Source organism: Protopterus annectens, chromosome 8.part1 (genome assembly GCF_019279795.1).
Source record: "Protopterus annectens isolate FY-2018-M chromosome 8.part1, PAN1.0, whole genome shotgun sequence".
NCBI lineage: Eukaryota > Metazoa > Chordata > Ceratodontiformes > Protopteridae > Protopterus > Protopterus annectens.
Genome location: NC_056742.1, coordinates 96,433,490 through 96,448,395, shown reverse-complemented (window position 1 = coordinate 96,448,395; position 14,906 = coordinate 96,433,490). Strand labels below are relative to the sequence as shown.

The following is a 14,906-nucleotide window of genomic DNA, read 5'->3' as shown; positions in this document are numbered from 1 at the left end:
AGAGATGCAACTATTTAGCCAAACTGGAGGCTGAGCTCTCTCATCTCAAAACTGGTGTAACCAGTCAGGAGGAGAAGGTAACCTCACACAACACAATTCCAGTATCACATAGTCCCACCACATCAGCGAACCAAACACATAAATACACAAAAACATACTTGGAGGCTCTAAATAAAAATCTACCTAAGCAACAGAGACCTCCAAAGCAGACATCCAAGCAAACGCTACCTCAAAACAAAACACGCACAACACATAACCCACAAAGTCAGTGTGCCAAGCAGCCACAGCCCTTAAGGCTGAATAACACACCTGATACTCTTGTAATAGGTGACTCTATTGTCAGACACACTGATGTCCCGCTCACCAGGCTGAATAAAGAGAAGGTCACGGTGAGCTGCCTGTCGGGTGCTAGGATCCGCCACATAACGCAAGCACTCAGGTCACTCCAAAGCAAATACAAATATGACTTAGTCATTGTACATGCTGGTGTGAATGACCTGAGACATACCTTCCTGGACTACATGAAAAGAGACATAGAGGAGCTCTCTGATCATGTAGCCCAGGCTGGTATGACCCTGACCTTGAGCAGCATCTTACCCTCACCTAGAATTATGCCACAGTACAAAGACAAAATGATCGATTTTAACAATTGGCTAACATTTTAGTGTCATTCAAAGGGGATCCAGTGTCTGTCAGCCTGGGATGACATGCTCGACAAGCCACGTTGCTTCGCTAGGGACGGCTTGCACCTGTCGCCACTGGGCTTTCAGATATTGGCAAAGGCTCTTGCCACCCCCATAGTGCCTTTTTAGGCAAGGCTCAAAAGTCAAACCCACCCCTATAGACAGCACAAGGAACAAGAAACTAAGGGTAATACTGCTAAACCCCAGAAGTCTTAACCTCAAGATGCACGCACTCGAAGCTCTCCTCAGTATGGAGAACACTGATATCTGTGCAGTGACAGAAACCTGGTTCAAGGCTCCAGAGAGCACCCCAGCACTACCAGGCTATACCTCATATCATGCTTTTCGGCCCCAAAACCCGGACCGAACCACAAAAGGAGGGGGAGTTTCCATATTTATCAAGGATATCCACATCTCTAGGTTAGTGGCATTGCATGAAGTATCGGAGACCATCCATGTGCAACTAACAGTGGGCAAGACTGCTTTTCAGTTTATAGCATCCTACAGACCACCCTCTCAAAGTCAGGAATCCCACTCAGCTTTCCTGAAAACATTGGAGAACATGAAGATCTCTCCGAACACCATTATATTGGGCGACTTCAACTACCCAAACATTGACTGGGAGCACTACTCAAGCCCCAGCACCTTAGCCCAAAGGTTCCTGGAAATTATAAACTCAAATGCTGTGGAACAACTAGTCACCACTCCCACAAGAGGGGACAACATACTAGACCTGATCATTACCAACATGGGGACTCTATGCTCCACACCAGAAGTACATCCCTCATTGGTAAGATCAGACCATAAATTAATTTCACTGGATGTCCACATCCCGACCCCACCCCAGCCCAGAAAACCACAGTGAAAAACTTCTCAAAGCGAACTTCTCACTTCTCAAAACCAAGTGGAATCCTTCAAGGCCCCAGGGCCAGTGGAAACTACGCCCAAACTGCAGAATCCTATATAAACGCATTCTACGGACATCTCCAGGAATGCATGGATCATGCTATCCCAAACAAAACCAAGACCCAATCATCCAAAGGCAGGCGTCCAGTCTGGTGGACCCCTGCCATAAATAAACTGTACAACAGAAGGAGGAAGCTACTACATGATAGAGCAAAATCCCTAATAGGGAAGGCATCTCTGATCAGTACTAGCAAAAAATTACGATCCCTCATAAAATCCTCCAAGGCCAGCTTCGAGAGAAAAATTGCACAGGACACCAAAGACAATCATAAGGCTTTTTTCAGTTATGTTAGAAACCTGGGATGCAACTCCCAGACTTTTCTGAGTTGATTCTAAACGACAAAAAATACAATGAACCCACAGACATCGCCGATATCCTGGCAGACAGGTTCAGTGCAAACTTCTCCACCCCCTCCCCCCCAAAAGAGCAAGTGTCTATCCCGGCAGAGGGCTGCCTCCCAAACATCTCTGATGCTCAGGTGAAGGCTGCCCTCTCCAAAGCAAAAAACACTGCTTTCATGGGACCAGATGGCGTCCCAGGTTGCGTCCTACATGAACTCCAAGAGGAACTAATTCCTCAAATAAAACAGCTATACAATCTCAGGCTCACTACAGGATATGTGCCCATAGAATGGCATACAGCAACAGTGGTCCCACTCCACAAAGGTGGAGCCTCTACGGACCCTGGAAACTATCGCCCCATAAGCCTGACTAGCTTAGTCTGCAAGGCTATGGAGAGGATCATCATGGAACTCATAAACAAAGACATTGGGGACCTACAGACACTAGATCCTACCCAGTTCGGCTTTGTCAAGGGCAAATCCTGCCTTTTGAACCTGGTTGACTTCTTCGAAACAGTCACCAAAGCCATAGATGAAGGGAAGGTAGTCCACACAGCCTATCTGGACCTTGCAAAGGCATTTGACACAATACCCCACTCGAGCATCATAGATAAGCTATCCAGCTTAAATATAAACCCCTATGTCACAAGATGGGTCGCAAACTGGCTCAAAGACAGAACCCACAGAGTGAGAGTTGCTGGAGCCATGTCCGACTCGAAACCGGTCACAAGTGGCGTCCCACAGGGTTCTGTCCTGGGACCACTCTTGTTCGGTATATACTTTTCCGAGGTACAGGCAAACGTGGGAGGACTGTGGCTCACCAAGTTCGCAGACGACTGCAAACTGGGTGGCATAATCAACTCTCCAGCTGACACAAACATCCTTCAAAAAGGTCTCACAGAGACAGATAACTGGTGCCAGCGCCATGGTTTAAAGCTAAATGCCAAAAAATGTATAGTGATACCCTTTGGCAAAAACAATGTGCCCACAAATTACCACATAGGCGGAAACCCATTAAGTACAGAGAAAGTTATTAGGGACCTGGGGACCCAAGTTGATAGCAATCTCTCCTTTGAAAACCACATTGCCAAATTGGTTAGAAAGACCTTCTACATAGCCCACCTCATCACGAAGGGTTTCACATCTAGATCAAGAGAGGTAATCGTGCCCCTTTATTCATCCCTCATCAGGCCCATCATAGAATACAATGCCCCTTTTGGGATGTACCTTACCCGACACCTGCAGCAATTAGAAAGACCCCAAAAGTATCTCACCAAGAGGAACAAGGGTCTCAAACAGATGCCATATGTTGCTCGGTTAAAACAACTCCAGCTCTACTCAGTTGCATACCGCCTACTTTGAGGCGATCTATGCCTGACATACAAAGCTATGTCAAATCCAGAATAAATGGACATGCTCCACCTCAGTAAATCTAAATCCCTTAGAGCCACACGCTCGAGGGACTTGAACCTCAGCACAGAAATAAATAGAACTTGCTGGAGGGACAGGTTCATAACCCAGAGGCTCCCTTCGCTCTGGAATAGAATTCCAGTTCATGTGAGGCAGAGCACCTCATTGAATCTCTTCAAGAAGAATCTCGATAGGTGGATGGAGGATCGTAGGTTTGTCCCAGGGATTACTCCCGTGTCACTATTAGACCGAGGCACAGTAAACTAAACCTTAAAAAGGGCACAGTATACTCAAATCAAGGGGTGGTGTAAGCCATACAGAATCGGGCTAGGCTTATAATTGCCCCAGGGCAGATAGCCTAGTATGAACCTATGTAGAGCTGCTGTTACAGGGTCTGTCATACGTAGACATGCTTGGCTCAAAGAGCAAGCCTTATCAGATCATGTCAAAGCTAAATTAATAGATGCACCTCTTCAAAAAGATGTATTGTTTGGTGTTAAAGCTGAGGAGGTACTAAAGAAAATGGAGGAAAAAGCGAGATCAATGAAAACAGTGAAAGATTTCCTGCAGGTACAACCTCCACGTTTCAGCAGAAACTGGCCTTCAGAAAATTGGTCCTTTCCAGCCACGGACAGACCTCAAAGAGGCAGATACAGGCGCCCGAGGGGTAGAGGGCAACCTCAAGGATCATTCAGAGCCAGACAATGGCAAGCACCAACCCCAAGAGGTGGAGAAGATAGATCACAGTCATTCAGAAAGCAGACACAATGACTTCCCCCTTTACCTGCCAAGCAAAGCTTTAATGGCAGCACCTTTGGGCGGAAAACTGACATTATTCTCAAAAAATTGGCATATTGTCACAAAAGACAAATGGATTCTGGACATTATAGACAGAGGCTACAGATTCCACTTTCACACCCTTCCGAAAATGAGAGGCATGCCAAACCTGCCACAAAATCAAAGGGCAGAGGCACAAAAACAAATTTCAGCTCTCATGGACATGAAAGCTATTCAAGAGGTACCTGCAAAAGAACAAGGTCAAGGGTTTTATTCCAGACTATTCCTGGTACCAAGGAAAGACAAAGATTGGAGACCTATTTTAGACCTATCCATCCTAAACACATACTTACAGGTACCAAAATTCAAGATGCTCACATTACAACAACTTCTTCCCATGCTGGGCAAGGAGTCTTGGCTGGTAACATTGGACCTCAAGGAGGCATACCTGCATGTCCCTATCAGACAAGATTGCAGAAGATACCTCAGATTTCTTGCAGGTTCAACCCATTATCAATTCTCTGCATTGCCCTCTGGCTTATCTACTGCACCCAGAGTGTTTAGGAAATGCCTGGCATCAGTAATTGCCTTCTGCAGACTTCAAGGAATACCCATATCTGGATGACTTCTGAAACACCTGGTGTTTGTAATAAAACTGTTAAACTTTCTGGGATACACAGTCAACAAAAAGAAATTAAAACTAATACCCTCTCAAAAAATAATTTTCCTGGGTGCCAGCTTGAATACAACCACCCAGATGGCCTACCTCACGCCAGACAAACAAGGGCAACTATCTCAATACTTCACAAAATGGCAACCTTCACCAGGCTGACTGCAAGGAAAGTCCTGCAGGCTCTGGGATTCATGGCATCTTGCATCCTTCTGATCCCATGTGCAAAGCTGCATATGAGGAAACTTCAATGGTACCTAAAAAACTTATGGTTTCAACACAGCCACAGTTTGGAAACAATTACAACACTCATTCCATGTCTTCAAAAGGAATTTCTGTGGTGGACTCAAGCATGCCAAAGAAACATAGGTCTCCCTTTCTGCGTACCTCAAGCAACTCAAATCATCACAACAGACACCTCGGACTACGCCTGGGGGGCACACATGACAGATCAGTGCATTCAGGGAAAATGGTCCCAAAAAGAGAAGCACTTACACATCAACCAAAAGGAAATGCTAGCAGTGCAAAATGCTATTATGGCCTTCAAAGACCTACTGCATCCAGGCCAGCTATTGATAAGGACAGACAACACAACACCACAGTGATGTGGTACATAAACAAACAGGGGGGAACTCATTCATACCCCCTGTGCAGACTAGCCATGACCCTATGGAACACAGCTCTGGAATTGCAAATCCAACTTCAGGCACAATTCCTGCCAGGGAAGGAAAACACACTGGCAGACAGCCTAAGCAGAAATATGACAGATCCACACGAATGGAAGTTGCATCCTCAAGTTTTCGCAAAGATAACTCGGGCATGGGGACAGCCAGACATGGATCTCTCTGCTACCCACAGAAATTACCAATTGAAAAAATTTTGTTCAAGGACCTATCATCCACAGGCCTGGAAAGTGGACTTTCAATTTCAATTGGACAACGTTGACAGTCTATGCCTTTCCGGCTCTCCCTCTGCTGCCAAAAGTTCTATTAAAAGCCAGAGCAGAGAGGCCGAAAATGATTCTCATTGCTCCAGATTGGCCAAGACAACACTGGTATCCGCTCCTGAAGAGCCTGACACATTCCCCACCGTGGATCCTACCTCTAGTGCCTCTTCTGTTGTCCCAGCACAACTTCAAAACTCTTCACAGTCAGCTCAAAACCCTAAGTCTAGCTGCATGGAGAATCCCTTGATTTCCCAACAGACCCTCCTCTCCAAGGAGGTGCAGGATGTCATCTTGGAGGCCAGAAGACCTTCTACTAGAAAAGCCTACTCTGCCAAATGGAAACGATTTTGTGCATGGAATCAGAAAAAGGGCCAGTATCCTTAGGTAATAAATTTACCTCAAATTTTACAGTACCTAGCTGAGATGTTAAACAGTGGACTTTCCTTCTCCTCCATCAAGATCCACGCTTCAGCCATTTCTGCACAATACAACACTGATCCTCCTTTATTCTCTCATCCTCTCTTAAGACAGTTCCTCAGAGGGGTAAAGAATATAAAACCCCCAAGGAAACCACCAGTCCCTGCTTGGGACTTCAACTTCATATTGGAAAAGCTGACCCTTCCTCCATTTGAGCCAGCTGCTTCAACAGAACTACAATACTTGTCATGGAAAACAGCCTTCCTTCTGGCTATCACCTCAGCACGCAGGGTTTCGGAACTACAGGCCCTCATGGCTGTGCAACCTTTCATCATTTTCCATCAGGACAGAGTTTCCTTACGAACCCAACCCTACCTTTATGCCAAAGGAAGTATCCAGTGTAGCCTTGAATCAGACTATCCACTTACCTACCTTTTACCCTAACCCACAAAACAAAGGGGAAAGACTACTGCGTTCCTTGGACATTCACAGACAACTTCGTTATTATTTGGACAGGACAAAGCCATTCAGGAAATCCGAGCAACTCTTTGTGTCCTATGCTACAGGTGCTCAAGGAAAGGCTATCTCCAAACAGACGATCTCAAAATGGATAGCCCACTGCATACGCTTTTGTTACTCATTTCATGGAAAAGCTGTGCCTTCAAGCATCAGATCACACTCCACAAGGGCCACAGCTACCTCTACAGCTTTCGTCAGGGGGGTTCCTACCAAGGACATTTTGGAAGCAGCCACTTGGAGTTCAGTGCACACTTTCTCCAAACACTGTCACCTTCCACTTTACTCTAAATCTAGAGCGGGATTTGCCACAGCTGTCTTGCAGGGCATCCTTGCTCCTCCTAGTTCCACTTAGTGCCTGCCACCCCTACTTAGCTTTGGGATTCTTCCCATCTGTTATGACTGCAGCTGTATGCACGATGAACATAGTACAGTTTTGTACCTACCATAAATGTAGATGTTCGAGTGCTCATACAGCTGCAGTCCAGGTTTCCCCCCCTCCATCCCCTCTTAGGACAGGCCTTATGACAAACACCTTCTCATACAACCTATTTGGGGTATTCCTTTATGGTGTATTTGCTTGCAGCTACTGTTTTTTGATTATTCTATATTGCATGATTACATAAGTTTATGTTTTGCCTTCCTTCTGGGGCAAGAAAAACTGAAGAAGATGGCGTCGGCTGGCTCTTTTATACCCCTGCCGCACTGACGTCAGGGAAGAAGCGACGATAATTGACGCTGGACCTAGACTTTGGAATTCGGCCGACCGAGGACCCGCCTGACAGCAGGATAACCCATCTGTTATGACTGCAGCTGTATGAGCACTTGAACATCTACATTTATGGTAGGTACAAAACTGTACTTTCCACAATTCTGAAGAATATTCTCTCTTGAGCCAATGAAGACAGATGGTACTAGGAACGCTGTCCCATCCTGATAAGAATGAAGCTGAGATAGGACAATAACACATAAAGAAGTTATGTACTCACCATAGCATTCCATGTGTGTTGTCCATCTTCGCTTTCATTCTTACATCCCACCTTCCTTCCCCCGGTCATTTTTCCTCCTGGATGACCGAGTTAATACAATTGGATATCACTATTCCCTGGCTGTCTTTATTGCACTCTGAATTATTAAACTGCCTTTATTTTTATTACTCTTATTATAACTGCAAACAAGATCTGGGGAACTTTCCTAGTGCATGCTGGGATAGGGTTTAGCCACAAGGTAGCGGAAGACCACAAGCTTGTGTATAAAGGCCGAGTCGGATCTGAGGATCGCATCCGAACCCATCCTGGTAAGAATGAAGGTGAAGATGGACAACACACATGGAACGTTATGGTGAGTACATAACTTCTTTTTTCTGGTTGCTTGAGAGTTACTATTAAAAATAGGCCTGACTAATACTGGACCCTATACAATTTGTTTGGTTTGACTTGTTCTCAGGTTGGGAAGAGAGGGAATTTATTCCTGTCTTCCTTTTTAAAATTCTAAAACATTAAAAATGTGAGTTTTGTTTCTGCAAGGGGAAAACAGAAAGTGCGACACATGAAAATTGTACTGTAGTTCTTCAATATTTTTTGCCAGTTGCTTGAGTTCCGGTTAACTTGAGAGGCTATTGTAGAAGATTTCAGTGTCGATGCTCAACAAGTAGCACACTTGCCTTTGATGCTGAAAATCAGGCTATGATTCTCCTCTCATTCCAGGTGACTGGATTATTTTCTGTTTGTTCTCATGCTGGAGGGATATGTAGGTAATGCAGAGGGTATCAATTCAATGGAATTCTCTTCCCTTTCACATAAAGCAGAGTGCTTCTCTTATTCCATTGCAGTTCACCCCCAGTTTAGCACCAGCGACCCTCAGTGGGTTTGGGAAACTTAATTACCCCAACATATACTTGTTTACCCCATCTTGGGAAAAGTTATATTACAAAATATATGGGCTAATAATTACCATGGGAATGCAGGACTAGCCTAGTAAGTATCTTTAAAGACCAAGAAGCTGTTTGTCTGTTTTGCTGCAGGAAGGGAAAAGATGGCAATTGTCCAACAAATGTTTTCCAAGTGAAAGATCAACTATATTACTTTTTGCCATCCAGCATATCACAGACCATTCAGAAATGCTGTAGTGACAAGCCACTGATTTTAGAAAGTGTAGTGGTTTCCATCATTGCTTCAGAAATATCTTCACTTCCAATAACTTTGCATGACCACTTGTCATTAATTCATATCTTTATCGACCACTATTACTTTCACCATGGATCCAGGCATTAGGCCTTCCTGCATTTTTTTTTCACTACTCAGAATTCTTCCATCTTACATTCATCAAGAAGAGTTCCCAGTATTAGATGCAACAGGCATGAGCTTACTATATCTGATAACCTATGATCACTGTGAATAACCTCCCACTGTCCCGTGTTTTTGTGGCTGTTAAGAGTAACCTATAATTCAAGCATTTGTATAGTTGCATGTTACTTATTAATACTGTAGATTTTACATCTTTATTTTTGTATTCTTAATTCAGAGAAAGCATGCTGATAGGTGAACTAGTGAGTTCAGGTGCTGGACATGTTCTTTCCATGCAACTAATGACAACACAGCTTGCCCTGATGTAAGAAGTTCTTGATTTTTAATTTTTTGCTTTGTTTCTCCCACTCAAGAATCTTGATTTCTGGCTTCTCTGCCTTCACTTCATTTGGCCCATTCATTTCGATGGGAAACCAAATCACTCCTCTGTTCCACTGCAGTGGTCAAGTGGTGAGGAGCAGGTCAGCTTGTTAGTCATGGGGTCCATCAGCACTCTCTCCCTTTCAGAACACCCCCTCAGCAGCTCCCATGGCCATTAAATTGCACATTTCTGAGCACCCCCCAGCGGCTCCTATTCCACAATTGCTGTGGAAGAATCCAAGCACTTTCTGAGGAGAACTTAAGATCTTTAAGATGTGTCTGAAACTCACTGGTCCATTATATTGGCTTTTCAGGTAGGTGAAGCTTCAGATTATGAGCCCCATCCTGTAGTTATGACTATCAATGTTGGGTGAACAAGACCATCTTTCTGGGTGACATAGCTGACACTGGAGGAGCAATAGATCGTGATACTTCATTGACTTTTGCATTTTGTGAGGATGCTTCTTTATGTTATGTGTTTGTCTGGGCTTGTTAAAATAGGTGAAGAAAGTGAAGGGGATCATAAAGGGCATTCTCCATTTCCTGAGAAAGATGGCTGGAAGACATTTTTTCTTTGAAAGGGGCATGCAGTATGTTAATTTTTGAGCTCCTCTTAAAGAGACAATAGTACCATTCAAGCCATCCTGCATATGCCTGTGCCAGATCCTATGTGTAGTATCAGCACAGTCGGAAGTACAGGGACTACATGGAAGCCAGACACAGAGTCTTAACCACCTTTTCCTTGAATTCAGATTCACAAGGTAGATTTTCTCCAGTCTGTCACGTGCAGAGGAGGACTGGAATTTGGACAGACAAGATGAATTACAGGCTTTAAATCCCATCATATCAGAGGAGCAAACAGTTCACCACCATCTCCAGAAATGTAAACTTTTTGTTTTGTGGCAGAGTTGTAAAATGCTATGGTTTCTGGGCCCTGATTTAGATTAAAGGGATCGTAAGACCTAAGAATGTCTGCTCAGGGCCTTTCTGTACTGTGCCATGGGTTTAGAGAGAGTACTATCTGACTTGTGTGGCTGCAGAGAAATGAATGACATCTATGATGATTATTTCTATGGAGAATGAACCAAAGCATCTCCTTCTTTCCAAGCTACACTTTATGCCTCATGATTGTAAAGCCATTACCATCACTCTTTCATTTCCTGCTATGGTGGGAGAATATGACTGTCACCCAGGCAACCATCAGAAGGGTTTGACCCTTGGTATTTCATCATTCTCTTTTGTATATATGCAAGATCAGCATGCAGCGAGGTGTGATGCAGAGATTTGTTATGCCCTTGCTGATACCCTGTCCAGCTCCAACACCCTTGAAAGCAGACAACTCAATCCCTCACTAGTCTCCAGTGGAGATTGTAGGCAGAGAGTGCATCAATGGATACATGGCTTTAGCTCCTTCCCCATTAGCAAGTGAGCAGGGTTTGCCTTGACATTCTTCTACGTTTTTCTTCCAGCACCTGGTTTTCTAATCAAACTCTGGTCATCTAGTCTTAGTCGGAACTTCATCCGTGTACTTCACAAAGGCAGCACATTTAAGTTATTTCTTGAAGGAGTGAGAGTCATTGACCAGTGTGTGTGAGACTTCACAAGTACTAGATTTCTCTGAAGAAGGAGCCATTTCCTTGTCTGTCTAAAAGATAATGTCCTCCCAAGCCTTCAGTTTCCTTAGAAGCAGTAAAGTAGCTAGGGTGGGGTGAGAGGGGCAACTGTCGGGGTGCGATGTTTTGGGGGCAGTCAACCAATCCCGATCTTTCTTTAATGTAATACCATAGTCCATGACTTTTTCCCTTTTTTCCATAACAAAGCATTCATGTCCAGAGCTAGTAGGGTTTGACTTTATTGGCCTGAATGTAACCATGAAGACTTAAAAAGGGGATAAAAGTCACAGATGTTTAGAAGCCATGTAGATGAAACAGTTAATGTCCTTTAAGTGGCCATTTGCATATATCCCTTGGGCCTCCATTACTGAAGGTTTAAGGTATCAGTGAAAATTCTAGCTTGTCTGCGTTTTTCTTGTAGTGTTTGTGTGTGTGTGTGTGTGTATGTATGTATGTATGTGTATATATATATATATATATATATAAAATCTGTATGTCTATATGTGATGTATGATACAAGTACACATGCATAAAACTACAAATCCTAACTCAACTAATCAAATGAAATAAATTGTCCTTGAAAAGGATTTAAAAATGACCTCAGAACTAGACCCATTCACTAGGCGCTGTATGTGTGACAGTTTAAATACCCTATTAGTAGAAACAAAGGTAATTAACATTGCCCATTGAAGTACATGGAAAATGCTACTGGAACATAAAAAAAGATTAATTGAATGTTTGTTGATCCTTTGTTTAGTGCATTAAATAACTTCTGCTGCAATATCAGGGAACTCTGCTTATCATTTGTCATGAATTTTTCATTGCCTTAATGTGTAGCTAATCACCCATGTATTTACATTATTTTGTGTGTGTGTGTATTTGTGTAATAAAACACTCACACTCAGAAATTTCTTGCCATCTTTTAATACCACAGCAAAACTGTTCAAATTTATCCGTGTGTCACCTGCACTATTTTTTTCTTTCAGGGCAAAAATGAGAGAAGAAATACAAGATTTTTTGATTTGCAAGGAAGATGAAAGAACTACTGCTAAGCCATGACAGTGCAGAATTTCATGCCTTAAAGAAAACTGCCTCCATGACAAAGCATGTCTTTATCCATAATTAACTAGCCCTTGGTCATTTGCATATTTACCAACTTTGCTAATTATTACATGCATTGAACTCAAATTGGGATTGTGACTTAACACTGCAAAAATATTTATTTTTTTACTGTATAAAATCACTGAATAAGAAGGGAAGCTGAATATGGGGGGGGGGATAAATACCATTTCACCTTTACATTTTCTAGATGAACATGGGCAACTTTTATTACCTTTCTTTGAATATTTTATTTGAAATTTGCCGCGGTCTGTAATCTGGTTTTAAAGTAGCAAGGGTAAAGCAGGGATGAAACACAGCCAGAGTTGGCCTCAGAGGGGGCGCAGGACAGATGACCAATTGCGGGGCTGTACAAGTGCCATTTTGATTATTAAATTTTATGAAAATTGCACACTCACAAATTTTAAAACAGAAATTTTCTTTTGGAGGGAGTGCTTTACTCTTTCTTCCTATCTGCTGTACAGCCTCCTGCAATCACTCACACTGTGTATTTTTCAGGCTATTGCTACATTTGAAAAAAAAGGAAATTTCGTCATCTTGCCACAAAGTCAAACTTTGAACATTTGACCACTTATGTCTTGTCCAAGTACGCATTTTGGAAGGCCTTGTAAATGCATCATACAAAAGTTAGCTAGTTCCATTTTTGATCAGCCTGACACATGCTATTCCATAGCAGAATGCCAACACTTAGCTCACACTGAGATGTACCTCTTCAGTAGCAGAATGCAGGCACATCTTCCCCCTTCTAAATATTTTCTGTAGAGACTATATGCATTAGGCCATTTGGCTGCTTCTTTTAGTTCTTGTTTCAAGTCCTTGTCATGTACTTTTACATTATTTGTACAGGTCTATAGTTCTGCCCATATCCTTTGCTATAAGGAAAGGAGCTAAGGTACTTAAAGTTAGGAATATGGGTGGCACCAATGACAGGGTGATTCTGTGATGTGTCCCTTTGTCCTGTGAAAGCATATCATGAATTATTGAGGGACCACCTCAGATGTATATCTGTACCCTGGGCACATGATCTACCTGAGCAGGTCATTTATACATGGTAAGCACAGGGCCTCAGCTGCATGCAAAAATATGCTGACCAATGTATCTTGTTTTGAATACTCAACAGTATTGTTAGCTTGATTAAGCACTGACTAGAGAACCATCAAATGAATTGTCTAACTGGTTATCATCAGCAGCACATGAACCTAGTCTTTGATGATGCTTAAACATAAGCCCCTTGAAAATACTGTACCTGGTTCAGAAATTAGAAACCATGGAAAATGTTGAAAAATTGCATTGGAAAAAAATATTTGTTGAGTAAAACATTGTCCTTAAATGGTTTAATTACTTTTATATGAAAGTTAGATTTTTAAAGGTGTTTTAAATAGGCTTTCTTGTGCAGTAGCCTTCTTATTTATTTTGATTACCTTTAAATAAATGACAAAATTAGTATCTCTTCGCTTTATGATTGAGTGAAACTGGCATTTTCTTCTGCAATGCTTGATTAATATGTCTGGATTTTGAAGAATTTTTGGGGTATTTTTTATTCAGCAAGTGGTACTATTCCATGGAAATTACCATAAGAGCTCTTCATCACAATTGATTTTGTGCCTCTTTCTAATGGTGTCCTGACAGTCAGTTCTATTCATCCAGGGAAAAAAATTAGCAGATAATATGCTGTATTTTAGCAGTAACACTAGAATGATTACATCTGAAACTGAATCTCATTCTTGCTCAGTGTATTTTGCTGGTCTGCGTCAAAGAGGATAAATGTCTTTTCCAGTGCATTCAACTATTATTTGCTAGAACAACATGATTTGTATTGGCATGCATTTTCAGGAAGATATGAAGTCTGAAACTCAAATGTATGTCCTTATTTAGTGACTTCAGTACTTGGTAATTACCAGAAAACCACAAATTTTATGAGGAACAGACCAAAATATGAAGCAAAGATCTGCTTAGTTGAGAGTATGCTTTTTTATGTACATTTGTTTACCTGGAAAGTCTGGCTGGGAATTAAAACCCTTTTTCAGTGGAAGGACAGAAGAAAAAAAAGAAACTCCAAGATTGCATATTCAGAGTTACTATGACAATGTGCATCTATTAAAGCAAAGCAGATCCAAGGTTAAAACAGAGGCATATCAAGAGTTTAGCAATGAATTAATTGCACTGTGCAGTATGCATAACATTAAAATGAATGCCTTATAAAATCATACAAAGGCAGTTTTGGAGGTAGCATACTAGTACAAGTATATTAAATTAAATCTTTTATTAAAAAAATTAATACAAAGAGTGATTGGTGGTTACACTGTACAATACGTGTACTGTATAAAGGATTTTTTTTATACAAAGGCAGAACTGGATATAAGTAGTGAGGGAGCAATGATTACTGGGTGCTCAAATTGAGTTTATAATGTGAAAGACTGAAGAGATAAAGTGATATATCATTGTGTAGTGGAAAGGAGAGCCTTGGATAGAGAAGAGGACTAGTGCGAGCTGAGATAGAGATGAATATGAAGCAGAAGATATGCAGAGGGAGGTATATGGTGGCCCGAGTGGTATGTATTTGGGGTAAGAAATTTATGAGAACTTTGAGAAGGTCATTGATGTATTACAGGAGTATTCTGATGATGGTTAGGTGAGCAGAAGTAACACTGCACAAGAGATGTGGTAGTGGCAGTATGCTGTTATGTGTAAAAATGTGGGAGGAGCTACTCAGGTGCTTCAGAATAGGAATATTGCCATGTGTCAAGTAGGAAGGATATTGTTTCCTGTTCGAAGGTTTTTG

The 14,906-nt window shown here is 42.2% G+C and overlaps 1 protein-coding gene across 2 annotated transcripts in view; it reads left to right on the top strand.

Annotated features, from left to right (window-relative positions):
- Nucleotides 1–13,583, top strand: part of CTU2 (cytosolic thiouridylase subunit 2) — a 753,975-nt gene extending 740,392 nt beyond the window's left edge. For both annotated transcript variants that reach the window (XM_044081705.1, XM_044081704.1), the window contains exon 15: nt 11,992–13,583. In XM_044081705.1, coding sequence (XP_043937640.1) covers nt 11,992–12,064 — 73 coding nt within the window. In that variant the 3' untranslated portion in view covers nt 12,065–13,583. The remainder of the gene's footprint in view (nt 1–11,991) is intronic.
- Nucleotides 13,584–14,906: the final 1,323 nt, after the last annotated feature.